This window comes from Gadus macrocephalus, chromosome 1, assembly GCF_031168955.1.
Source record: "Gadus macrocephalus chromosome 1, ASM3116895v1".
NCBI lineage: Eukaryota > Metazoa > Chordata > Actinopteri > Gadiformes > Gadidae > Gadus > Gadus macrocephalus.
Window position 1 is genome coordinate 20,487,761 of NC_082382.1, and position 27,267 is coordinate 20,515,027.

Sequence of the window (27,267 nt, forward strand, 5' to 3'; positions counted from 1 at the left end):
GTCTGAATCTCTCTCTCTCTCTCGCTCTGTCCCTCCCCCCCCCCCCTCCCTCCCTCGGCCCCACTCTCTCTCTCTCCCTCACCCTCTCCCTCATTCCCTCTCAATTTCTCTCTCTCTCTCTCTCTCCATCCCTGTCCGTCTCTCCCTCAATCTCTTGATCTCTCACTCCCTCTCTCTGGTTCTCTCCACTCAATCTCTCTCCTCTGGGCCCCTTTCTCTCCCTCACCCACTTCCTCTGCCTCTCTCTCTCTCTCTAGCACACACACACACACACACACGCACGCACACACACACACACACACACACACTTTCGCTCTCACTCCCGACTTGACAGGGGGGACGGGGGGCGTTGTTCAGAGCCGCCTCTAGATGGCCCCGTCTGGTAAACCTTTGAATCAGACTCTTCAGTCCGACAGAGAAGAAGACATTGAATCCACCTATAGACACATTTGAATGACAAGTTTGAATCAGAAATGTAATCAAAACTTTAAATCAAAGCTTGGAAACAAACATTGAATCAAAACTTTGAATCCGCCATATATTCAGTTCTGTGAATGCGATTGACTTGTTTCCATGATGGAGTGCTTCCCTGGTCTTCTTCTTACAAAGCATTTTCATCACAGCTAACATTGAAACACCTAGTTCAAATCCACGTTCACTCTGTCGGCCAATAATTCCTCAAACGCAACCCACACACACACACACACACACACACACATACACCAATTTAAAGTTTGTGTGTTCTCATTTCTCTTGGCTGAAGGCAAAGCTAAATATATTTGCAAAAAAAGCAAACACACTCATTAAAAAAATCTTACATCTCAAAGCAATGGCAGGCATCTCTGCAGCATCCATCAAACCCTGCCAGCTACACACAGTAGCAGCCCTACAGGTGGCCTTATCTCCTACTGAACACTACTCTTCAGTGACTCACCCCCTGGGTCCCACCCCCTCACCCCAACCCCCCCCCCCCCCCCCCCCCATCCTGGCACATGACAGCTCCTTGCCTGTCATGTCTGAACCCTCCACCACATCCATCAAACACACAGAGAGCAGCCCATTGGTTCCCCTTGGGTCCAAATGTTGGGGTTCACGTCGTCCTGGCATCAACCCTCGTTAGAGCCCGCAATCAAACCCGACACCGTCATACCGTCCCTAGGTCGGCATTTTGATATTTCCGAGGGGCTCGTTACCAGGCAACCAATCCCTGCGTCTACCTTTGATGACTGGTGTGATTGGGCCTCCAATCAGGTGCAGTCAGGCGTAGTTGTATTTGATGGGATTCCGACAAGCCCAGAGGAGAGCAAGTGGAAAAAGAACCCACCCGGGGTCTGCCTCAATATCTTGCTTGGAGTAATAAAGGGTCTAATGAGGCGTAATGGAGGGTTTTGAGTAAGGATGGATTACCTAGTGCCAGGCAGTCTCACTATTTATTCCACACCGATTCGACAGGGACGGGGGGGTGAACAACGACCTCAGAAGGGTGCCAAGGCAGCCACAACATACGGAGATCAGAGGCGGGGCCTTCCGAGTTCATAATGTACGATTTCCACACGAGCCATCTGTGGATAATATGCAAATGAGCATAGCGTTAGCGCTACTCAGGGAAGCCCGTCAGCTGGCCTAAGCGCATCAGACAGACCGTGCGGACGGCCTCTGATTTCCCTCCTCTAGGGGGGGTCTGCCGGAGATCTCAAAGTTTCCGAGCCGGCTGGTCAAAACCTGGGCCGGGCGAGTTAATTAGCGACCCTCTCTCTCCTCGCGCTCGGTAAACATCGCCAGGGGGAGGGGGGGTGAACGAGCCCTGAATACTTATCGCCACCCTAGCAACGAGCGAACGGCAAGCTGAGGCGCTGGCGCCGGTCTCCGCCGGGTGCGTCGGAGGGCGACCGAGCGCATGACGAGGAGTGATTCAATAAAAAGGGGGGGACGACTCATGCTTGACGGAACGCCGCGGCGATGAGAATTAGCGGTCCGGGATGTCTGCAAACCTGTCTCTCTCCCCCCCCCCCCCTCCTCCCCCAATGCAATAAATTGAAAGTATCAACTTGTACCGGGACTAAGTGCGCTGGCGCCTGGGGGGTTTTTCGTCAGATAACACGTTCTCTTCTCGGACCACCACTCAGCACCTGCCTGTCCAGCCCCCCACCCCCTGCCCGCTGATCCGTTGCCACGGAAACCCAGCCTGGGGAGCAAATCGGATGACCTCAGGATGCATGCCGTGATATAATCTGCCTGTGTGTGTGTGTGTGTGTGTGTGTGTGTGTAGGTGTGTGTGTGTGTGCGTGTGTGTGTGTGTGTGTGTGTGTGTGTGTGTGTGTGTGTGTGTGTGTGTAGGTGTGTGTGTGTGTGCGTGTTCGTGTGCGTGTGTGAACCCGTGACCTGAGGGTATATCTAATTCCCCTGTAGAACCTTCTGTTTTTGTGTGTGTGTGTGTGTGTGTGTGTGTGCGTACATATCTTTTAGTGTGTGTCAGTGTGTGTGCATATCTTTAGTGTGTGTGTGTGTGTGTGTGTGTGTGTGTGTGTGTGTGTGTGTGTGTGTGTGTGTGTGTGTGTGTGTGTGTGTGTGTGTGTGTGTGTGTGTATGTGTGTGTGTGTCCGGTATGAAGCCCTGGCATAATCTTGGGGCTCCTTCTGGCAGACCTTGACACAGGTCAACGTACCTGCTCATGCCAGCAACAATGCAGTTGGCCTACACACACACACACACACACACACACACATACACACACACACACATTAAAAGATATGTACGCACGCACACACACACACACACACACACACACACACACACACACACACACACACACACACACACACACACACACACACACACACAGTACAAAGCACAAGAACAAACACGCATGTTATAATAACAAAAAACAACTGAATGGCTAACACACAGGTAACACATAGGTAACACACAGGTAAACAACATTGTCATTCTCTGGATATCTGTTAATGTGGTCTGTTTTTGTGTATGTGTGTGTGTGTGTGTACTTGTAACTAAATGAGTGACCTGGTAGTGTGTCTCCGACAAAATTAGATCACACAAGTCCTATGCACACACACAGACGCACACACAAAACACGCATGCACACAAACACAAAACATGCAGGCGCACACAGACACACAATACACACAAAAAAAACACACAAGCAAGATACCCATTCAACAACAAACATAAAATGTTGTTTTAATGCTATAATTGCCACATTTCAACACAACTAACTTGTTTTGGAAGAATGATTTATTTAAATTGTTTAATTCAATAATTCTTGGAAAACAAGCTGAACTTGGAAGTGTACGCTATACTATTCTAAGTATAATGTGATACAACGGTGTAGGCAACTATTGCTTACGCTCTGGAAAAACATGGCCCAAAAACACACACACACACACACACATCACATGCAGACACAAACATGAACAATGTGCATGTTTTCTTCCATGTGATGGATATTTTTACCCAGCGAACCCAACCGTGCTGTCAGCGCAGATATTTCAAGCACCAGCGGTCCGACCGAGAACGGAAATACAGACGATAAATGTGAGACACGAAACCATTAGTCAAATGAACACGCTACTGGCTGGAGATTGGGTGAACCTGACATTTCACATTTCCTCGCCGTATTCGTTTAAGCCGAGGAGTGAGGGGGTCACAAAGTCACTGAAGGTTACAAGAGAGAGACGCATAAGGTAGAGAGAGGCTATGTATGGCTATGTATAGGCTATGTATGTTCTCACCAGACATTGTTGGAAAAAGTAACTGCAGATTTGGTTTTTAATTGTTGGACCGCTTTATTTAAAGCAAAATGTTGTGGTTCAAATAAGATGCACAACCACATCACCACAGCAATATGTACACAGCGGTATATACTGTTGTACAAACTACAGCAGTATGTACACAGGAGTGCATGCAGTTGTTAAAACTACAGCAATACATACACAGCAGTACATGCAGTTGTACAAACTACAGCAGTATGTACACAGCAGTAGGCTACATGCAGTTGAGGAAACAACAGCAGTAAACACATCAGTGCATACTGTTGTTCAAACTACCATAGTACTTGCCATCAAGGAGTTTAAAAAGGAAATAAGAGAAATGGGCCATTTTTATTTGAAAATTCTTTGTGACATGAGGCCTCAGAAGGAGTAGGAAATACTATTGTTGTGTGACTCTGGAGAAGAAATCCAATTCGATCAAAATAAAGGTCAATTAAACTGATTTCAGTAAAAACAAACATAATGGACCTTCAACTGGGTCTAAACACCTGCAAATATACAAAGAACTCAAACCGGGAGAGACACACAGAGGAGAAAACAAGTGATGGAGATGGAGGTGAAGGTGGGGGTGGAGGTGTGAAGGGAAAGGAAAGGTCAAGGGTGCTCCCCCCCCCCTTTAACTAACCAACTAACCAAACGTTAAGCAATTACACTGAGAACGAAGCTATCAAAGCGCAGAACAGTGTCCTTAATATAATGAAATTCATTATCATGTAATTACATAACCAATTACAAAAGGCTGGAGGACACTGATTAAAGGAAGCAGGATTCCTTTCAAACGATGACGGTGTGTTTCGCCTGGATGGTTTACGTGGGCGGGGGGGGCGGCGGCGGAAGTGTCTATCCCCGTCTCTGTTGTTTGTTGTCTAACTGTGAGCGGCAGGAGCTCCCGAGGATTAGGGGAGATTACGGCGCGCGTCGCTGGTCATGTGATCCGCCCGCACTCCGTTCTGACCCCCCCTCTTACCCCACGGAATAAGGAAGCAAAACGCGTCCGCGAAGGGTTAGGTCACACGCACCCACGCCAGCCAAAACTCACTCTGACACGCTTCGCCTGGAGCATCCTCCGCCTCTCCCCCCCCCCCCTCCCCCCTCTCACACCATTGCATCTTTTTTTTGGAGTGAGACTTTCCTCTTTTTAGGGCACTATTTATCTTATTCTCTTTTTTGATTGCAAGTTCTTCTTGGTTGGTGCACAACCTCCCTCCACCTTCTCAACCGGGACCTCCTTCCTTATCGCTCTTCCCTTGGACCTTTCCAGACTTCACATTTTTTATTGAGGTCCTCTTTGTGGCGCCTCCATGTGTTCAGGCCCTCTGGGATCTACCGCCGACCTCCCCAGCAGGAGGGCAGCATCAAGGGGGGGAACAGACCGAACAAGCCATGGCCCCTGGAAGAGGCTGAGGACTGGAATATAAAAGCCCCTCGCCGAGGACCTATCCCTGCAGACAAGGAGACCACCCTCCTCCTGTCGGTGAGTGTGAGTTGTGGTTTCTGAAATTCATGTTTGGTTGCGTTTTACCAAGCGCCACTCTACTGCCAAGCACCAGCAGTTCAGAGCAGAGATAACGAGTACTGCTTTCTCGAGTCAAAGATAGAAGAAAGGATTTATGCAGTAGACTAGAACCAATACAACCACAGGGGTAGACCGAGCAATATCTAAGAACCGCTTTGGATTTCCAGAGGAGATGAAGAATGTATTAAGCCTTGGATGTTTGTATGAAGTTTTTAGAAGAGAATTTGCCACTGTGGCATGAAAGCATCGGGACAAAATAACCTTATGTCTGTCGGAATGGCATTTGAGGTCTAGAAAACGTTTAATTGTACATCAAAGTTGTGTGAGATGTACGACCGCAGTTTGGACCTACAACTGTGGTTTGTGTTTATAAAACATAGGCCTACTGTTTTACGATTATTTCTAAACCCCGCCCCTTTTTAGAATGTTGCGTGCAAACACTTTGTAGTCGCTGTGTCTCCCTGGGCATCATGGGATATCTCCGAGAGTGACACATGTGTTCCCACTAATCTGATGTTATTTTAGATCGGATCCAGTGAGGAATCATAGTTTAGACTATTCAAACACTGTTTATATCCATTCAGGCATTTGAGAGACACTTTATCCTAAGCTACTTGAAGTAAAAAGAATGATACAGTAGGAGCAGGTAGAGGCCAGGGGGTATTGTCCAAGGATGCCTACAGATAGACTGCGGTCATCGGAGTTCAAACCCACGAATATCAAGTCCTGAAGTCATGTTTTTTCTTCATTTCCCAGCCTCCAACCGCCAAGCACAGCCAGTCCTGAGCTGAGATCACTGCTTTATCCAGCAAAAGAGGGAGTTAAGGGTCTCTTCAGGTCTAAAATAAATGACGGTTGTGCAGGAGGACTGAGGTTCAGAATAGCTCAATTTTCCTGATCTTGAAAGCTCGTAGAATAATAATAATAATAATAATAAATGAAATTTATATAGCGCTTAATATGGTACTCTAAGACGCTAGAATGACTGAGTTTCAACTGATACAGGAGAGGTTAACTCTTGGTGACTTTGAACCATTTAAAAGGCAGATGGTCTGCTCGTGGTAAACCAGCACGCATTGTCTAATTACCATTCAGGTTGGTATCATCATTATTATTATCAGGAGTATGAGATTATCAGAGATTATACATTGCATGGCACATAGTATGAAACGGCAGTTACTGAATGATAGGTTCACACTATCATGACATGAGTCACAGGTGGTGACTCATGTCATCCATTGAGTTAACAGTCCTCTCTACCCCAATGCAGGGGGTGAGGATGAGATAGGCCACATCTCACTCGTGTCTCACAAATGTGAGGCCTGGTGTAAATGCATTACTTCGAAGAGTCATAGAAACCCTTCATGTTAAATGTGAACTGTCAGGCTCCTCGATTTTCTAAGACAAGAGATACAAGCTTCATATTGCGGACCATCAACTCTGTTTCCATGGGAATTTTTTTTTAAAGTCTTACCATTCATCACAGGGGTCAAGGATTTGCGTTTTTGGTAGAATTTGGACCAATAAGGTCTACCCCTTCAAGGTTATATTCTATACAAGACCAAATGAAAAGTGCATCATTTGCACTTACATTCCACATTTGTACTGGAATCAATCTATGGTTCGCCAAACGGTTATGTTCGTGATTGTGTTTATCATTTTACATCCATGCAAACACTTGATTTTCGAAAGCAAACACAACAAATCACCTCCATCCATATTTTTATCATCTTCAAATGGTGTCCGATGAATGGTGTCCCAACCGGATCCACCAGCCCTGTTTCTGTTCCATTCAAACGTCATTTCAGCCATACTACCGATTTCCTATCGGGTCAGGGCATTTTGAAATGGTTGACCTTTGACCTACAGGATGTGGTGGGCGTTGAACTCATCCTCTTTTCAGACAGACTTGTAAACACAGACCAGGGACTTAGTCCTAGCAGTTAAGCCAATTAGCACCTTTTACCATTGACTACTACACGGCAGCGTGGGAGATTAAAGGCTGCTTATCAGATTACACTAAATATACTGAATGTATTAATATTTCACAATTACAGTTCATTCACAGACACAAGAATTATAATGAATAAAGTCACTTAGACTGTAACCCTGTTTAACCATAGCAGGTGCAGTGTCGCAAATGTATTTATAAATTTGGCTTCACTCCTTTAAATAATATTGTGGACTAATTTAATCCTACTTTCATGTGAGGTTGATCAATAAATGTGTTTCTCGCTTTCATCCAATTATGCCTTTCTGAGTCTGCGGTCAAAGCTTTAGCCTTGCGACCTCCCAGTTATAAACCCTTACCCTTTTACTTAAAAGCACTAAAACACACAAACACTGCAGCATGTACTCTCCCAATCCCAGACCAATCGATAGGACTGAGGATCTTCAAAAAAACATCTGAAGAACCACCTATTTCCAGAAAAATAAGAACGGGAGAGAGAGACCGAGAAAGCAAGACGGAGAAAGATCATTTGCCGCGCATGCGGCTCCTTTCTGAAGGACTTTGTGTTCATCATTTTCCATCCTAACAAATTCCGTACAATTATAATAGCACAATCCTCTTTCTATAAGTCGGTCTCGCCATCGCATACAAAGAGTCTCTCTCTACCTTGATCCCATAGTCTCTCTCCCATCGCTCTGTGTCCCTTCTTATTCTTTTGTATCAGAGATCCTGCCCTGAAATGGTAGCTTGACTGTCAATCAAAATTGCCTGTATTCAAAGTAGTAGCTCATAGTTCAGCTATGTCAGAAATTAGTAAAACGCCTGGCGAGTCTCAATTCATAATCCTAATTGGTAGACATTTCGTTCGCACAAATAACCTTAGACGCACCCAATAACTACTCAGGATCTGTACACACAGATCACAAAGAACAAATGACACAAAGAAAAACTTACCCATCATGCATTGTGACTAGAGAAGTCAGCTTATAGCAGCAGCTGGTTTCTAAATTTAGATGCTATTCATAATAATAATGAAAGAACAATATTCACTCTTCGGCTTAACTAGATGGCATACTAGATGGCAGGCTATGGTGGTGCCCTAAATGGAAATGTGAGTTTAGACTCATGTCACTCAGATATATCCCAGGCTAACTATACCTTCCTTACTCTTCCCTTGGGTTTCTCTAAATCCTGTAGCTTGGCAAAATATTGTGATTTATTAAGATTCAATACAGTAACTAACTACCAGTCAGAAGGCCATTAAATACACAGAGCACAACATGGACATTAAATTCCCTGTGTAACAGCCACCGCTGTGCAGAACAAGCAACAGTTTCAGATGAATCACATGTTAAATAGTGTCTATCAGCGTGGGTCGTGCACCAGGAACGTGTTCCGCTGCGACGCCTCCCGTAACTGGCAGTTGGTTCTCCATATGGACCAATCAGAACAGACGGACGGCCGCCTCTAATCAATCCTATTAACTGGCACAATAATTAGCTTCCTGTCGCACTAAGGGAGAGTTCCTGCGTCGCTGTGCGCTGCGGCGGCTGCCCTCCCAATACCTTCGTCCTTGGAACCACCGCTACTCGCGGGAATAAATCGAGAAATCGAGTCAACGGTAGATTAGCAACGAGTTTACAACGGCTGTGGTTCTAAATGGTTTTCTGGGTGCCACCTGTGCAGCACACTTGTCTCCAACTCCAGGCACGCGCACACGCCCAGCTCTTGTTAAAGATACAGTGGTTGCTTTTCCTGCTGATTTGTTTCCATAAAATGGGTGGTTTTGTATCGACTGTGTTTCTACACAATGTCGTCGTACCTCAAGTCACAGGTGAAGGAAGCATGCCAAGTCCTTTCCCAACGTTTTGGTTTTGCTTTTTTTTACATCCGTGTTTGTGTCCAAGCTCATGCACATGGCCTTCCAAAGCAGTCGCCATTCAAAGTGCGAGATACAATACAAATATTGTACGTGAACGGTGAGGAACACAGTTAGAGATGCAATGTACTCACACACGATTTATTTGTGGCAAAAAAACGGTGGACAAATATGAGAAAGAGCACCGCAACGAAACACAGCGGTCCAAATAATCCGCCGTCGTACCTTTAAGTAAAGTCCACTTTATTTGTAGTCCTTAATCACAGTTCTCAGAGGACTTCCCAGGCCCACATTGTACAACATGCCCTAACCTTAAGCCCTCCGAAGGCCGGGGTTTTTGCTGATCCAGGCTGGCTGTGACATGACATTATAAGCAAAGGGGTATAGCAGTGACTTTTTCAAAGAGTAGACTGAAAACCACTATGACCACCATGAATAAGGAGCCATTGGACTGCCCGATGGTCCATCTCCCACTCCCACATAAGGCATATTTACAATGCAACTACCACACAACCATTTGCTATACACTACAGATTGCATTTTTTCTAGAATCCTCCATCCCTGCCATGTATATATATATTGATACATTTAGCCTTTTTATTGTAATATTGTCCTAATCTGTATGTGTGCCAACACCTTCGTGGAATTCCTTGCAAATTTTTTATCTGGCGAATAGATAGTAAGTATTAGTTCTGTGTGCGAATCGTTTGAAAACAAATCATTTTTTCATCATCAACTTTCAGCGGTTTCGATTTTCGATGAATCCATTAACATTTGTGTGCTCCATTAAATATCAACCAGGCCATCAGATCCCAATTGCACTCGTCAACACATTCAACCCAATTAGAGGGAAATCACGTTCATCAAGTTCAAGTAATGTCCAAGCGAAAGCGACGTCAATCAATGTCAGGCACCCTTCCAAAAAGTCAATTAAGTGGGGTATTCTTTATATATTCTGTCTGTCCCCCCTGTCTAGCGACCCCTAGCTCCCTTCAGTGAGTGTCTGTGTGTGTGTCTGTCTGCGAGTGTGTGAGCCAAAGCCATGATTGTGTCAGGGATCTAACGCCACAGTGTGTGTATGTGTGTCTGAAGGAGTGTCTGCATGTGTGTGTGCATATGTGCGCGAGCGTGCGTGTGTGAGTGTGACTGTGTGCAAGCGACCAATTGTTTTGCTGACATCGTCTAAGCCCTCATTCCTCATTACCCTAATTAGCCACCTCACTGAGTCACACTGTGGTCGTCTCAAATGGCGAGGTGCATGTGCACGTGTGTCTCTGTGTGTGCTTGTCGTTTTTTCTGTGTGGTGTGTGTGTGTGTGTGTGTGTGTGTGTGTGTGTGTGTGTGCGCGAGTGCACAGGCCTGTCTATCCCTGAGTCCGTCTCCCCGGTGCAGAATAGAAATGAAGACATGACTCACAGGGTAGAAACGCGGGGAGGAATAGCTCCGTAAATGTCACGGTGACACCAAGTTAAGCTAAAGTTAAGATTAAACAATGCACTGCGAGAATTCATTTACATAATGGAGGGACGGCAGGGTGGCTGTCTCCATTCAGGAGCCATGTCTGCATTCACATCGCAGGATTTTCCCTAATCCGTCCCAGTGCGCAGGGTGATGGTGGTGGTGGTGCTGGTGGTGGTGGTGGTGGTGCTGGTGGTGGTGGTGTGAGGGGGAGAAGTTAGAGGATGGGAGATAAAGTGTGGAAGACACCACGTCGCTCCTGGCTGGGTTAAGGCAGGTTCAGCTGGATGTCTCTCTGTGGAGTGAGTGAAGAGTTGACTAGCGCTGTCTGCTAGCGCCAGCTGGCACTATATGATAGAAGTAAACGAGAATAATTAACGTCGGGTGGAGAGAATGCGGGGGGAACGTTGGGTTTTTTACGATTTATTCTAACCGGCACACGATGATGATGTGCAGAACCAGGAGTCTGAACAGCGAGGTCACAAAGGTCACGAGGAAATCAATATTAAGAAGCATGTGCTGTTATAAATGCACACTTAACTGAAGGAGAAGAGAGGTTTAATACAAATTCAACACCAACATCTTTATAGATTATTTGTACAATTATATAAACAATATAAACTATACAGATATAATTATTTGTGTACTTGTGTACTTCGTGGTTGGTTCTTCTCAGTAAAACCAAAGCTTTGAAAAGGCACCAGTTCTTGAAAAGTGGATTCAGGAAAGGATTTATTGATGAAGGGTTAAATGCAGAGTCAACAGTGTAAATAAAAAATGCCTGAAAAACTAACTTTCTATTTGTACATGAATAGCATTGCATAAGCATCAACAGAGCAAGCGTAATGCAGCTATCTATCTGTTGCATAGGGCACAGGTCATAAATCATAAGTAAACAAAACGTAAAATATTCCCCAAAAAATGAATTTCCACCATCCACCATCCGCTTCAATATGCATTCAATGTGCCAGCGTGTGTATCGAAGGATACTATCCAAGGATACTTACAACCCGCAAAACGAAACCTTCATTCATTTTTTTTGTTTTTTTTGTTTCGTGTCCTAGGAAATGATTGGCAGAGAGGTAAGGAAGAGAGCGTGACGACTGACAGCCGGCTGATCCAATGGCGTGGTCGGATCCCCGACCGAGGACAAACTCAAGACCGGGACCCCAACCGATCAGGGAGCGCTCCGGCTCCTCCCAGGGCTCGCACGGAACGCTTCCATCACACCCCCCACGGGTCCCGCTCCCGACCTTCGCCTTACTCCTCCCCCGCCTCCTCCCCCTCCTCCTGCTCCTCCTCCTGGGCTCCCCCCACCCGGGGCTCGCCGGGCCGCCCCCCCGCCCCGCCCGCCCCCCGCTCCTCTCCGGCCAGCCCTTCATCATCTTCTGGGGCGTCCCGGACGCCGCCTGCCCCGGGAGGCCGGAGCTGGCCCCGCTGGGCGTGGAGCCGGAGGGCCGCGTGGCCGTGTTCTACGAGGAGTCGCTGGGCAGCTACCCCTACTTCCTGGACCGCGACACGCCCGTCAACGGGGGGCTGCCGCAGCACACGCGGCTGAACAGCCACCTCCAGAAGGCCGGGGAGGACCTGGCGGCGGCCCTGCCCGCCCCGCGGTACCTGGGGCTGGGGGTGCTGCGCTGGGCCGAGTGGACCCCCCAGTGGGGCCGCGACCGGGAGAAGCAGGCGCTGTATCTGGAGGCCTCCAGGGCCCTGCTCAAGAGCTTCTTCCCAGACTGGACCCCCGTGGAGGTGGAGAAGTGGGCGCAGGTGAGGTGGAGGATGGGTGGTGTTAATGGGCTTAGTAATGGTTCTACTTTGACGATAACGTAATGAACACGCAACGATTCGCTCCGGCGCGGACATGGACCTGTTTCGGTTCTGCGTCGGGTTTATTTCGGGGCCCTTGCGCTCGACACAAGGAGAGACCTAACGGGTCCGTCGACCCCCTTGCTCTATGTCAACGTGGAACCCTAACTAAGCCTCTAGGGGGGGGGGGGGGAGATCTTGAGTTATCTGCAGGGCGAACATTTGACAAACGACTGAACTTGATGAAAGAGGAGTGGAAGTAATTGTTGCATTACTTTTCCAAGGGATTCGCTCCATTACCTTGTACGTGATGTAAAATCTTTGCATGCTGTTAAAATTTCTACAAACAAGCAGATAATAAGTTCAAAACCTAATGATTGAAAAAGGAAAAGGATGTTGAGATTCAACAATGAGGAAAAACACCTCACACCAAACTAGGTGCATTGAAACGAAAAGCAGAGCAAGCCCTCCTTCTAATCACGGGGGCCTCTTGATGGTGTCACACAGGTGGACTTTGAGGCGGCGGGCCAGTCCATACTCACAGAGACTCTCCGCGAGGTACGGCGGCTGCGCCCTAAAGCACTATGGGGGGTTTCTCCGTACCCCACCTGTTACACCCTGGAGCCCAGCCAGACGCCACCAGCTAACAGCACCGGAGGATGCCCCGCCCAAGAGACGGAGCTCAACAACCAGCTGCAGTGGCTATGGAAACGAAGCTCCGCCCTCTACCCCTTCCTCTCCCTGGAGAAATTACAGGTAACCGGGGGATTTAGATTTAAATCAATGCAATATCACTCAAGATGCATAGAACAAAGGTAAACCTATCTGCCAAAGTGACCAATTCATCATGACACTTTAGTACAAGGCCTTTCAATGTTATTCTTAGTATCTTTTAAAAGATAAATCATAACATGTATTTTCCTCATATTCCATTAAAAGGTCCCATGTTATACCAAAAGGTGTGAGTGTGTTTAGCCATTACAAGCTGTTTTGAAATCTGCCTCTTCTGAAATCACTCGTGGGCGTGTCCACCTCTATGTGTGCTGGATAGATCAGTCTACCAGCCTACCCGGTGGACTGTAGCAAACGATGCTCATCTATGCAGCAAACATCTAGGTGGACACGCCCACTTGTGATGTCAGAAGAGGCAGATATTCCAAACGGCTTGCAACGGCTAATCACACTCACACCTGGTAGTATAATATGGGACCTTTGAATCAAAGTAGGTCTTGCAATTAAAATGTCTCATTATCTGTCTGATTGGCCGGCAGGGTGGAACGTCTGGTGCCAGGCTTCTCCTGTCCAATCAGATCAGAGAGGCGCTGAGGGTGGCCTCCATGTCCGGGACCACCTACGATCTCCCCGTGTTCCCATTGGTCAAGAGCACATACACCTCCACCAATACTTTCCTGTCACAGGTGAGACACACAGCATCCTAGTCCAGTCGGTTACTCTCTTGCGCCTTAATAGCCTACACACACACATATATATATATATATATATATATATATATATATATATATATATATATATATATATATATGTGTATATTATATATCGAGGAGCAGGAAGCAGATTGCTTGTCTCCGCGACTTAAGAAAGACGGACGTTGCGTGGGAGGATATATAGACTGGCAGGGCTTGTAAGCGCGGGGGCAGCGATAAGCGAGCGAAAGGCGTGAGCAGACGTGATGTGATGTATAACCATCAGGGCGAAACAGCAGGCCTCTTGCAGGCCAAGGGAGAGATTAATAAAGGTCGACCGCAGCGGCGTCTCTGCTGGATTGGTGCGACGTGTCACTCGTCTTTTTCCCCACCGCCGCCGGAGCAACCGCTCCCGGCCAGACAATCTCAGACGATGTCACCATGATTTATGTACTTCTTTCCCCATCTTGGCGTGGGGGGGGTGGTCAGACCAACTTTATTTTTTATTCGGCGTGTAGTAAACATTAAAGACCGTCTCGCAGTCTGCGTCATCACTGAGGTGCTTCCCTGAAGAAAAAATACAGAGCAACTCTGTAGTATGGGGAGAAATCTTAGATTATAAAATAAGCTAAACGCTTTTGTCAGCATCCCACAATTTATACTTTTTAATATGTGTTTTGCGCAGGAGAAGCAAAGATGCTGAGCTAAGGTCAGGCCTTTGTCAGCAGTAATATATGACACCATCTGGCCTTGTCCGTTCACATAAAATAGTAGAAGTAGTAGTAGTAGCAGTATTAATTTACTCCCAGGCCTTTTACATGCAATCCCATCCAAACAAATGCAAGATTTGACAAGACGAAGGGGTGAGGTTTTTTTTTTTGCTGCGGGGAAACTCTAGAAGTTTCCGTAATTAAACTGCCAACTGTTCTGTACGCAGGCTGACCTGCTCTACACCATAGGAGAGAGTGCTGCGCTCGGGGCCGCTGGAGTAGTCATCTGGGAGAGGGAGGATGCTAAAACAGAGGTAGGTAACGTTACACCACTCCATAAAACACCCATATGCCGTCCTCTCCATCACTTCCCCCCCCCTCGGTTCATTCATGCTTCTCTTCACTTTGTGTCGGTTTTTACTGGCCCTAAAGTGCCCAGGATGTCTTCTTGTGTAATGCCTCAAGGTGTGGAGATGTGTGGCGGAATGTACGTCGCCCTCATTCATAGTGTGGCTATCAGGGATCTTCTGCGATTCGGTTTCTCCATTACAGTTACCGCATTTCTGTAATCTAGCAGATGGTTTCCGTCCAAAGTCACTTATTTAATTGAGATACAGCTCTTAAAATAAATAGGTAGGGGTGAGAGTGTCTCCGGGTTTGAATGGGGACATCGGGATCAAACCCAGTACCTTTCTACTGGGAGTGGAACACCGTAACCATCGAAGCATTCTCTCGTTACGTCCATCTGTGAGCTTTTCTTTCTCTCCGGTTTCTTCCACCGTCGCACCAGAGGGAGTGCGGGGACCTGGCCGAGTTTACGCGTCAGGTGCTGGGGCCTTACTCCGTCAACGTTACCACGGCGACCAGGCTGTGTTCGAGCGCTCTGTGTCAGGGGCGGGGCCGCTGCATTCGCCAGAACCCAGACAGCTCGGCTTACCTCCACATGCCCACTACCGCCGAGAAGGTGGGGGAGAGGGCGGACAAGGAGGAGGAGAAGGAGGGGGAGGATGAGGAGAAGGTGAGCCAGGGATCATGCCTAGATGAGCGGTTTTACTTTGACTTAATCACAAAACGGTCAAACTGTTTCTGCGGAACAACAATAAAATGCTCAAGCATTGATGCAGCGTTGTTTCCCCTCGTCATTGTGTTCTCAGCCGGATGTAGCCCCAGCCACGGAGGAACCAGACACCACCACAGTCCCGCCGGATGAACCCGACCCGGCGGTGATGTGGAAGAAAGACTTCCTGTGTCAGTGGTTTGAGACTTCAGAGGAGGCCATCTCCGACCAGGAGTCCCCCAAGGACGGGGCCGCCATTGTGGGCCAGGGAGTACAAAACACTGGGGATGCAGAGGGCCCTGTGGGAACCTCGACAGTAAAGGACTCCTCTCTGGGGGATACAGGGGACAGCGGCACGTCTGGGGCTGGTAGTCCGAAGCCTTCCTCTGAAGTGGCAACGGACCACGGGACAAAACCCGGCTACCAGATCACAGCCCTCTTACTGGTGCTGGTGGCAGAAGAACTGCTCCTTGTCCATTAGGAACATGACGTTAGTAGACGGCTTAAGTTAATACTTAAGGCGAACAAGATGGTGACCATCCATTCTGCTCAAGTGTCCTTGGAAAAAAGATTGTAGATAGAATCTCACCCGTGCACTTTGACATCCCTGCGGACCAGGGAAAGTGACAAGACTCATCTTCCCCAGTTGTTAATGGGAAGGAGGCAGAGCTTGTAACTCAGATAGCCTTTCTACCCCCCAAGCTTTCCCCACCACTGGCACAGCGGCAGCATGTCCCGAAGGCCCTCAAAGCCCCCCCTGCTCCATCAATAACCAGCCCTCGGATCTCACCGGAGGAGACCAGGGACAGGTTGTTCCCACACATTAATACAGGCCTTCCACAGGGCGGCTGCGCTAGCTAGCTACGATATACACGCCAAGCGGCGCTTAAAAATACCATTTTCTCCTTGATGGATTAATTAATATCAAATTAAAAATCCATTAAAAAAACCAACACTGCAGTGCCTTTTGTATTTATTAGTAACCGTGAATCATTTGTAACCTTTTCAGGAAGGGATATGAGCCTCTTGAATTATAAATTATAAACAAAACACACCTATGCATAATTCCACACTCAACAATGTGCAGTGCTATTGATGGTGGTGGCTGCACCAAGTGGGAGCAGTCCTCGGGTTAAGAGAAGGGGATTTCTTACCCTAAACCAAGCTTAATAAAACCTTAACATAAACCAACCAACATTCGCATGGTCGACTCCAAGCCGAAAGGCCCTGGATTAAATCTATCAGGCACCATGCTGTAGCAGGCACCCTGGAGCAAGACCCCCACCCCCCCACGCCCCCTTACTTTCCCCTTAATGACTTGTATCTGAATTCACTTTGGATAGTCATCGGCTAAGTGAATAGAAGACATGTTGACGGACGCTCGACCGGATCCTGTGCTTACATCTTTACACCTTTCAGGGCGGAATTCTGAGAACCAAGGAGCACATTGTGGCTCAAAGCCATAAGTGTGCTTTAGCTAATGTGTAAAGAGAGCACACACTGTTCTAGGCCAGCACGGCTCTAGTACCCACGCTTCATTGACACTTCAGTGCTGCTCGGACTTTGGCCTGCGTGTTCATGCATTTAGCGTGCTAGCGTCAACAGTGGAGCGAGCTGGTCAGGTGTGTGTGGGGATATCATTCGAAGAAATTATTGAGAAAACGGATTATAATAAAATGTATAATAACTAACAATAAACTGCATACTATAGACGGCCAAAAAAAAATCTGTGTTGTAGCTTCTTAGGAAAAAGTTTTCAGATTGGAATGATGGCAAGGAGAGAAGATAACTTCATGTGCAAGAACTCGGCTCACTGGCGCCCTCTGGCGACAGTATAGGCCATGACAGGTACAACAGGCTCAGTAAATATCAACATGTACTTTCAAAATGCAAACACAATAACTTGAACATTTTTGTCCGATGCTTGTGTTTACAGCGTTTCTAGTTGCACAACGTACAAACACACAGACACTTTCAGCGTGTAAATTTATTTCTCATTTTTCATTAAAATATACACTCAAGACAAAGGGATCTAAATCAAACATTTTTTTCTTTAGTTACAGTAAGATCATATGTACACAGCTTGGGCCAACATAATATTAATAATCTATTTAAATATATTACAAAAAAAAAGAAGATACCATTTAGTTTCAAATCTCCACTCTTTGCTAAAACATGCTGCTTTGGAACGTTAAAATCCACCAACTCGGCCTGCCTGGAAGAGCGCTGTCGGTTACTAGAGGCGGTTAAGACGGACCGATATTCATCGACAGGTCGTTTCCAATAGAGCTGGCAATTACTCAACGGTAAAGATTTAAGGAGAGGAAGGGCCGTGAGCGACACAGCAGCGGGGACATCGTCACGGCCTGTTTTTTTCAAAAGCGTTACGCACACACAAGCTGGATCGCTCTCCTGAAAGCTGACATTCAGCAGGTAGGGGGGTGGCCTAAGGAGACGGCTTAATAAGACCTTAGCGGTTCACACAACCACGCACACCCAGCCCCAACAGGCAAGGCCTTCCTCTTGCCCAGTTCACACTGAAGGTGTCCCATTCCCTTAGTTCTTCACCACTGATAAGATGGAGCTGGAGCTGGACGCAGAGTAAGTAGGAGAGGTTCACACTTGTCACGAAGCACTGTGACCCGTCAGCACTTATAATGGTCTGACGTTATACAACGGACTGACATCCAACGATCCCCCCCTGATTCTTTTTGTAAAGAAAAAGTGCCCTTTTCTGTTCTGTATGACTTTATGGTAGAAAAGGTGTAGATAACATTTCTGAATCATTGCAAGTCGCAAATCATCTGTTTTGCTTTGCATAAAACAGGTTGTCTTTTATTTTTTTTTTGCATTTTAGCGATGACACTTCAAACGATGACATCACCGCGTTGTGTGTGTGTGTCAATGGCCTTCTGTAAACAGTGTTAGGTACGGACCAGGGGTAATATAGAGCCAGGACCACCAGGACTACCAGGATCTCATTCAAAGCTCTCTGCCAGTGCATTGACAAAAGGGCCGCCTCTTATCATTTAAAATGGGGTTTCTTCCACACCATGAAAAGCAAGATGGCCGAACGACCACAACTTTGAGGAAAGTGTTGCCTTTCAGATCCACCGGAACTCTGGCAAGACTTTGGCGAGTCAAGATGATCAATACCTTTCTGTGAACGATACGATCTTCCCTGTGACTGGCCACATAGTTGGTGTATACCATTGTAAAATGAAATAAAGATGCAAAGAAAAAGTATATCGACCTGTGAAGCGTTCAAATGTACTGCGTGGATGTTTGGGGATTTAACGAAGAAAAAAATATATTATCATACTCCTTATTTTCTTCTGTTTCATATAAATATGAACAATATAAACTGTAAAAATGTCAGAAGTGAAGAATAAATAACGAATAACACATCGGGAGTTTGTTTAAGAAATTAGAGGACTCATCGTAACATTAATGGTTAACACATGATTCGTGAATTATGCATCTTTTAGAAAAGCAGAGTAAAGCAGTGGTTCTATCAAGGACGACGGTTATGAGCCCATCACGACATGAACCTATCACGACACTGAGGTCGTGTAGCATCAGACACACCGATGTGTGTACAGATGTGGACTTGACTACGGGACTGACTCCAACTCAACTGAACCAGATCTTTAACTCCTGGCAGGTGGCAGATGCTAGGCTGTAAGTGACCCATTACTCACTCAAAGACCATCAGCTAAAAAGCTATTAAAACGAAAAATCTACCTACCACCCGTGTGCCTTTGAGCAATGCAAATCAACGTACCCGGCTCTCCATTAAACCAATGCTACCAGTGGGGAATTTGTTGAATTGGTTGGTCTTTAGGGCAGGTTCCCGGTCATGAATGAGACGGGAGTGTGTGACCATTGATCCTACAGTCCTAAACAAGCATTAATACCATACAAACAATCCCCTCTGTGAAAATAATAAAGGCATAAAATGGATGTGACGTTTTCCATAGCGGTCGCTATCATCATTCAAATAAAAAATTCTTCTGCTGCAGTGCAAATCGTGCCTCAGACTTCTGGAGTCTGTCAACGTCTGGTCGGGAAAAAGACAGGGAAAACCTGCCCCCTTCAGGAGAGCAGAGGTTAGTGCAATCTGAACTATGTGGGCTGGACGGTGTGTTTCTGTATGTCTGTGCTTATGTGTTATATACTTGTGTATGTGTTTAATACATGCGTATTTTTGAATGTGTTCGTGTGTGTGTGTGTGTGTGTGTGTTTGTGATTATGATTAAGGTTCTGTTTTGGAACTTACAGCTCTAGCCTAGAAACAGTGGTCAGACAGGTTCAATGACAAATCAAGTGGCGATTTCTAGGTTTCCATGACTGTTAAAAGTTCCCGTCTGCGGTGGCCGTGTGGTCTGCCGGAGTACGGGGTTAGCATTCGATCCCGTGCTGATCCTGGCAATAGGTATTCCATGAGTCCCAAAGCATCCCAGTTCACGACGGAGCCACTGAGGAGTGCTTGTTTTGTTGGTATAGCAGGTGTCGCAGAGGCGGGCGGGGTCAGTCATAAATGTATACTAATGTCTTTTTTTGTTTGCCTGTGAGATTCCCGCTTTGTACCGTTCTTTTCTCTAGCGCGCTCCGGGTGAGCTCGATCTATAGATCTTAGCAGCTGGCTTTTGGATGACTTTGGTGGGGTGGGCGGGGTTACTTGCAGATGGCCTCCAGCGTGTCCAGGGTGCGCTTGATGTCGTGTATCTGAGCGGCCAGGGTGTGTATGGGCTTCATGGAGCGATCCAGCTCCTCACAACGCGCCATCAAGGTGTACATTCCCTAAGGGAGGAAGAGGGGAGAGGGTGAGAGAGGGTGATATTTAGAGAGAGGGTGAGAGAGGGTGAGGGAGGTTGAGAGAGGGTAAGAGAGGGTAGGAGAGGTCGAGAGAGGGAAAGGACACCAGAGGCATTTAAACAAACGCCTCAATGTCAAATGGTTATTTACTGCTGCAGCATATAATGCCACTGAGGCCACATTGAGGACTAGGGCTTTGAATTTTGCCCAAAAATCATATTCGAAGTTTGTTTGTTTATTAATATTCATTAATAATATTTTGACCATTAAATGCCGTCAGTAAGACCTGGATTGGGCTTCGCAAGGTTTGTTTACCGCGTTGCTATGGTTACCGGTCTGGCGTGTTCCAACGGTTTATTAGGTTTCTAATAAATCGCTGTCTAATCAATACTTCATTCACTGCCTTTTCCGTGGTCACTACGATATTATGAATCGACTGCGTCGGGTTCTTGGCCTGCCCATAACAGGTTTGAATATTAAGGACTGCCTAATATTCGTTCGAATTTTGATTTTTTTTTGATATTCGAATTATATTCGAAATAACAAAGTTCGGAGTCAAAGCCCTATTGAGGACTACAGGTTATAAGGTTGGTTGTTTATATTGGATTGATGCCAACATTTATCAAGGATTGACTATCAATATTGGTGGATCAATTATAGAATTCAACAGAAAGGAAGGAAAAACATCCCAAAGAGTTCAACCATTCAAAGTGCTCTGTCCATCGAAGTGTCAGACTTGTAAGAACATTTATTCGCACACTTATCCAAGGCAGAGAACAATTAAAGTATGCATTCAGAATTGGAGAAGCTACAAAGTGCGTTCAAGTTTCTATAGGGAACAGCTTGAAGTTCAGGGGCAATACATTTATTCCCCCGAGCACCTTACTTTGGATTAATAATAGTGCTTATGAGTCAGTTAGTGAAATGTGATTTTAAAGGATAAGTGTGGTTATTAGGTTTGAGTGTGCTTATTATTTCTATTTTTACACTATGATGGTCGTTCTTGGCTGCCACTGCAGTGTAACAAGTAGGCTAGCAGGCAGGCTAAGAGGAATGCTAATAGGCAGACTAGCACTCAGACTAAAGGCCGATTCATACCTCCGGATCCGGACGAAATTCGTCCGTCCGCCCCAAACGTTGCCTCCGGAACTACCCTTCATACCTCCGTCTGGTTTCAGCGTTGTTATGGACGTTACGCAATAAATCCTCTAGAGGGAAGTGACTGTCGTTTCACAAATGAACGGCATCGACAATCGCAAACATGACATCTGTAGAGACGATTTTGCTTTCTGTCACCTGAAATCGGCAAAAAAAAGTGCAAAAAGTGTAGGCCTAGGCGGCGGGGATGTGACACCCCTCACCAACCCGCAGATTATCTCCTCAAAATGTTGTTAAATGACCAGTTACAACTCATTGCCAAAGCAGGGTAACAATAAAATAAAAAGGTCAGGTATATAGTATAATATAAGTATAAAACATTAAACACAATATATATACATATTATACTACTCTATCTATTTTCGCGAATGGTCTGACTTTTGACTCTATACTGCCGCCTCGATTTCCGGTGGTATTGCTCCGGTTCTCCCGGAGCACTCCGGATTCGTAAGCTCAGAGGCGACGGACCCATTGACGGACGAAACACCTCCGGGACCGGACGAAACGGTCCGTATCCGTATTTACCGTAGGGTGTGAATGGGCCTTAACAGGCAGGCTAACAAGGGGGCTAAAAGGCCGGCTAGCAGCCAGGCCAGCGAGCAGGCAGGCTAGCAAGAAGAATAGCAGGCAGACCAGCAGTCAGACTAGCATCAGCAGTCAGGCGAACAACTACCATTAGCAATCAAGCTAACATCCAAGAAAAAATGTCATCCTAGGATACAATGCAGGCCAACAGGCAGGTTATTCTCCAGGCTAGCAGGCTAACAGTACCTTGATGCTCATGTCCACAGACTCTCCCAGGCTGTCCACTGAGTCCCGATAGGTCTGGATGTAGCCCACGCTGAGTGCAGTCATCTGGGGGGAGAGGGGAGGCACCCGGGGCTCAGAGACAGGTGTGTGTGTGTGTGTGTGTGTGTGTGTGTGTGTGTGTGTGTGTGTGTGTGTGTGTGTGTGTGTGTGTGTGTCAGGTGTGTGTGTGTGTCAGGTGTGTGTGTCAGGTGTGTGTGTTTGTGTGTGTGTGTGTCAGGTGTGTGTGTGTGTGTGTGTGTCTGTGTGTGTGTCAGGTGTGTGTGTGTGTGTGTCAGGTGTGTGTGTTTGTGTGTGTGTGTGTCAGGTGTGTGTGTGTCAGGTGTGTCAGGTGTGTGTGTGTGTGTCAGGTGAGCGTGTGAGTTTGTCAGGTGTGTGTGTGTGTGTGTCAGGTGTGTGTGTGTCAGGTGTGTGTGTGTGTGTCAAGTGTGTGTGCATGTCAGGTGTGTGTGTGTGTGTCAGGTGTGGGTGTCAAGTGTGTGTGCATGTCAGGTGTGTGTGTGTGTGTGTGTGTGTCAGGTGTGTGTGCGTGTCAGGTGTGTGTGTCAGGTGTGCGTGCGTGTGTGTCTTACATTCTGGATGGCGCCGTTGAGGCCACGCATCATCAGCTCCACACTGCGAGCCACTTCCTGGGTGTGTCTCTCGAGGTCCAATAGGACGGCAGGGTCGATGGGAGGGATGTCCGCCGGTCTCCGGGCCGACCCGCGGCTGCGGAGGATGGGCCCCGAGCAGTCGGCTGAACAGAGAAGGGTCGACGTGATGTCAGAGACTTAGCCAGCCAATCAGAAGGGCTCACACGTTCTCTCTCAGTCTCTCGCTCTGGCACAAATGACCTTCATTCTCACAAGCACAGAAAAGAGGGTTAAAGTGTGGGAGGGAAATACCTGGAAACAGAAAACAATACTAGTTTTCAGTGCTCATAGCCGATCACAGCCTACGATGTACACAACCGCTTTTGGGATAAGTATAAGCAACAGACAGGCATGCAATTTCAACCTATTTATCTGACATGGTTCTACACATGCTAATGCTTCAGCCCATTCAGAGTTTGGGTAGATAACGCATTCATTCACAAAAGAGCCACACAAATGTAATGTTTTTTGCTCAATAAGGCAATGCATGTCTTATTGACTCACAGTCGCTACAGTCCAGGCTGGGCTTGGAGCTCAGCTTGATCTTCTGCTCCAGGTTCTTGCAGATGAAGTGGGTCAGGTCTCCGTCATGGCTGACCGTGCCCTCCAGCTCCAAGGCTGAGGAGATGGTGGCCCTGCGGCCCTCAGACTGGCCCCCCCGGCCGCCGCCCCGGGACCCCAGACCCCCTGCATGACACCCCCAGACCCATTCAAACCTCAGAGAATCACGTGCCCTACAATACACTCACCTAACACCAATTATGAAAACCAATACAAAAACATCTGGATCATTGGTTTCATGTGGGCAGCTTTCAATGCGACCGGAGGCAGGTTGGATCAAATAGCCAAATGTTATAATTTGGATCCAATATTTAACTAAATGGAGACCAGAGTAAACCACAACTGCAGCTTTTATTGAGGCAGTTCTAAACCTAAACGCTGACACGACAGATGTATTATCTGCTTTCAATCGGTTTGACACCGTTTTTTTTTTTTTTAAGATCACGGCATGTCAAGCTCAGAGGATGCATGCACTGCGACATCGTAGGGGGTTTCGATTCGCGCTGGACTCACCCATGCCAAGAATCTATGCGTTTCGGACGACCAAACATCAAATATACATCTATAAGCCAGATGGCAGAGCGATGTTACCATTTGGGCCGGCAAATCAATCCTAGACATACTATGCTCTCCACAGCTCCCAGGTTTCGCCCTTTTGGGAACCACACACCCACCACACGTACATCCCTACCTCCACAAGCCTGGCTGATCTCGTCCAGGCTCTTGCTGTCCTGCATGCCCCGCACGATGCGCTCCCGCTCGGGCACGTTGCGCACACGCACCTGGGCCATGACGTGGGGCGGGCAGGGGCTCTCCTCCGGGGGGGGGGGGCGGCGGCCGGGGGGAGGAGGAGGAGCCGCAGGGGCTGGGCCCCGGGGCCGAGGAGGAGTAGCGCCGCGAGGACTGAGAGAGAGAGAGAGAGAGAGAGAGAGAGAGAGAGAGAGACAGAGAGAGAGAGAGAGAGAGACAGAGAGACAGAGAGACAGAGAGACAGGGAGAGAGAGAGAGAGAGAGAGAGAGAGAGAGACAGAGAGACAGAGAGACAGGGAGAGAGAGAGAGAGAGAGAGAGAGAGAGAGAGAGAGACAGAGAGAGAGAGAGAGAGAGACAGAGAGAGAGAGAGAGACAGGGAGAGAGAGACAGAGAGACAGGGAGAGAGAGACAGAGAGAGAGAGAGAGAGAGACAGGGAGAGAGAGACAGAGAGAGAGAGAGAGAGAGAGAGAGAGAGAGAGAGAGAGAGAGAGAGAGAGAGAGAGAGAGAGATTAGAGAGACACGACCAGCTGCCTCATATTACTCTCCATCATAGGTTTTATATTTATACATTTGAAAGTATCTGATTCTAAATGGCAGTGGACCGGCTTGCTGGCCGTGAGCTACGGAACGTTCTCCCATAATAAGGATATTATGGGGTAACCAAGTAGATAGGTTTGCTTGCCTATATCGAAGACCCATGCACACAGAAGATACATTCATTCTTGGAGTGTATTGTACTCCCTCAAGTTCTCAGGGTTAGGGTTGGCAAATAATACAGCTACTACCATCTATTAAGACTTTCATCATAAATGAAGATGCTACTCACCCCCAGTTCTTCACCAGGTTCTGCGTGCTGACCCACCCACTGTCTCTCCTTCTCATCCTTCACCCCATCTTGTTTCTCCATCTCTCCGTCATCTCCCAGGGACTGTGTCTCTTCTGCACTGACTGGGGCCCACCGCAGAGCTGCGCCAGGGGGCTCGAGGGTGTGCCGGGCCTTCGAAGACTGTGTGTGTCGTCCGGCATCTGTTGTGTGCGTGGCGGCGGCGGCGAGGGAGGCTTTGGAAGCACGTGACTTGTGCGACGACTTCACATGCCTTTTGGAGTCCGTACTGTGGGTTCTTGAACGTTGGTCCGTCTCAGAGTGGAGGTGATTCTCTCCGAGAGACCCTTCCTCTTCCTCCTCCACTCTGTGACCAGGATGAGGTACTCTGCCCCCTCCGTACCTCAGGGGAGCCTGGGTGTGGCTGTGGGGGCCATTGTCGTTGAATGTTTGCGTGGAGACAGGTGCGGCCACCCCATTGGCTGCATCTGGCAGCTCTGTGCCAATCGCAGGGAATAAACTCATCCCTCCACCTAGTAAGGAGGTAAGATAAAACTGTCTGATAAACATAAATATGTTACAATAAATATATTACACTGTACAATAAAATATTTTGTAAAAATATATATATTTTGTCATATACTACAGAATGTATATACATATTATCCAATCCCTATAGACATTTTAGAAATGTTGATGAAAAACAGAAACGTAAAGAGGAAGTTATGACACTTCAGCAGACAGGTCTCATGATCGGAAACAACGAACAGAATTAGCGACAACTTTCTTCATTTAATATGTTAACGGTGGTAAAGCGTTTGGCCTCATCAATGAATCATCGATTGGGCTCGATCATCTTTTGGACAGTGCCTGCCTGGTTTGGGTTAGTGTAGTGATCTCTGCCTGGTCGCTATTGTAGCAGTAGAAACATGACGTCAGGCTGTCTGCTCTGAATAGCCTTGGCTGTTGTGTTAGCAGCTAGCAGCATAAACAACCTTCTGGTAAAGCATTGTATCTAGCTTCTCTGAAGAGGACAGCTGTAATTATCAATAAAAGCGTAACCCAGAAGACAAAACAAATAACATTGATACGTGAGACACCTTTAAAAAAAGTTGACATGAGCTGTCATTAGCCACTTGCTAAGCTGATATCACAGGTACCCAGTGTGGTTAACGCGATGCAGTTCATTTATGCTAACGCAAAAAGAGCTAGCTATGTGTCGCTCGGAATTTATATATTTTATAAATCACATGTTATGTGCAGCATAAGTATAGGAGTGTAGAGCTTATCGTATAGTTATCCAGTTATTATTTGATGCACGAGTGCCATATTAGCTGATTAAATAAAGAAAGCACACTCACCAGTGCAGTTTTAATACCAAAAATTGTAGGCAACAAATAAGTCCTTCCGGAAAGTCCTTCCGCGTTGCATCTTCCAAGACCTACTAGTTCCGCCTTGCAAAAAATAAACTTAAAAGTACACACACACAATTATTTCCACTTGACTGATATTTCCAATTCTAAAAAACATCAGGATTATTCTTATTCTTTTTAAATTGTTAATTATCCACCTCTAGATTTCCAGATTCTGTAAATAACAGCATCAATAACAGCATCAAATAATTCGTTGCAGCACACTGTCTGTATAATTGTTTCATTTAAAAATATATATATATTGTTCAGATAAAGAGATTAAGAGATTGCAACAGCATTAAAGATATTGTATTGTACACTCGTACAATCGATCCTGATTCATATTCCTCAGGTTTTATTCCCGTTATTCCTGCAGAGGGACCCAAAGACCACACTGACTATTTTTAAATAAATAAATATTTGGTTGTCTAGACAAATTAAATCCCTTTTAATTTTAGTTTGGAGGTGTCTTTCTTTGATTCTGAAGGCTCAATACCATTAAGTAGAAGGGGTTTATTTATATTCGATCTATTTCATTTTTACTTTGAAGCTACAACCAAAATCATTCACTCATCTGCTCTGTGCCGATACTAAAAGTATTCATGGTTTTAAGCTGTTTAGCTGTTTAGCTAGGCTACATTCACCAAGTGTAGCTTACTATGATAACAGGCGAATTTAATAATTGAGCCAAATTACCAAAATACACAATAGTC

The 27,267-nt window shown here is 46.7% G+C and overlaps 2 protein-coding genes across 3 annotated transcripts; one reads left to right on the forward strand and one right to left on the reverse strand.

The window, feature by feature from the left end:
* The first annotated feature begins 4,763 nt into the window (after positions 1-4,763).
* Positions 4,764-18,634, forward strand: si:dkey-72l14.3 (Glyco_hydro_56 domain-containing protein). 2 transcript variants are annotated; one of them, XM_060052361.1, is made up of 7 exons: positions 4,764-5,262; positions 11,657-12,359; positions 12,906-13,154; positions 13,670-13,816; positions 14,760-14,846; positions 15,323-15,550; positions 15,687-18,634. In XM_060052361.1, exons 2-7 carry the CDS (start codon positions 11,715-11,717, stop codon positions 16,068-16,070), a joined length of 1,740 nt encoding a protein of 579 aa, XP_059908344.1. In that variant the 5' UTR covers positions 4,764-5,262; positions 11,657-11,714; the 3' UTR covers positions 16,071-18,634. The 2 variants fall into 2 exon arrangements, with proteins under 2 accessions (XP_059908344.1, XP_059908348.1); XM_060052365.1 differs by lacking the exon at positions 4,764-5,262 and having other exon boundaries at positions 10,793-12,359.
* Positions 18,397-27,183, reverse strand: borcs6 (BLOC-1 related complex subunit 6). Its single transcript, XM_060052395.1, has 7 exons — positions 26,504-27,183; positions 25,146-25,675; positions 24,257-24,468; positions 23,509-23,691; positions 22,945-23,108; positions 22,337-22,420; positions 18,397-20,392 (listed from the first exon to the last, which is right to left on the reverse strand). Exons 2-7 carry the CDS (start codon positions 25,199-25,201, stop codon positions 20,267-20,269), a joined length of 825 nt encoding a protein of 274 aa, XP_059908378.1. The 5' UTR covers positions 25,202-25,675; positions 26,504-27,183; the 3' UTR covers positions 18,397-20,266.
* Positions 27,184-27,267: the final 84 nt, after the last annotated feature.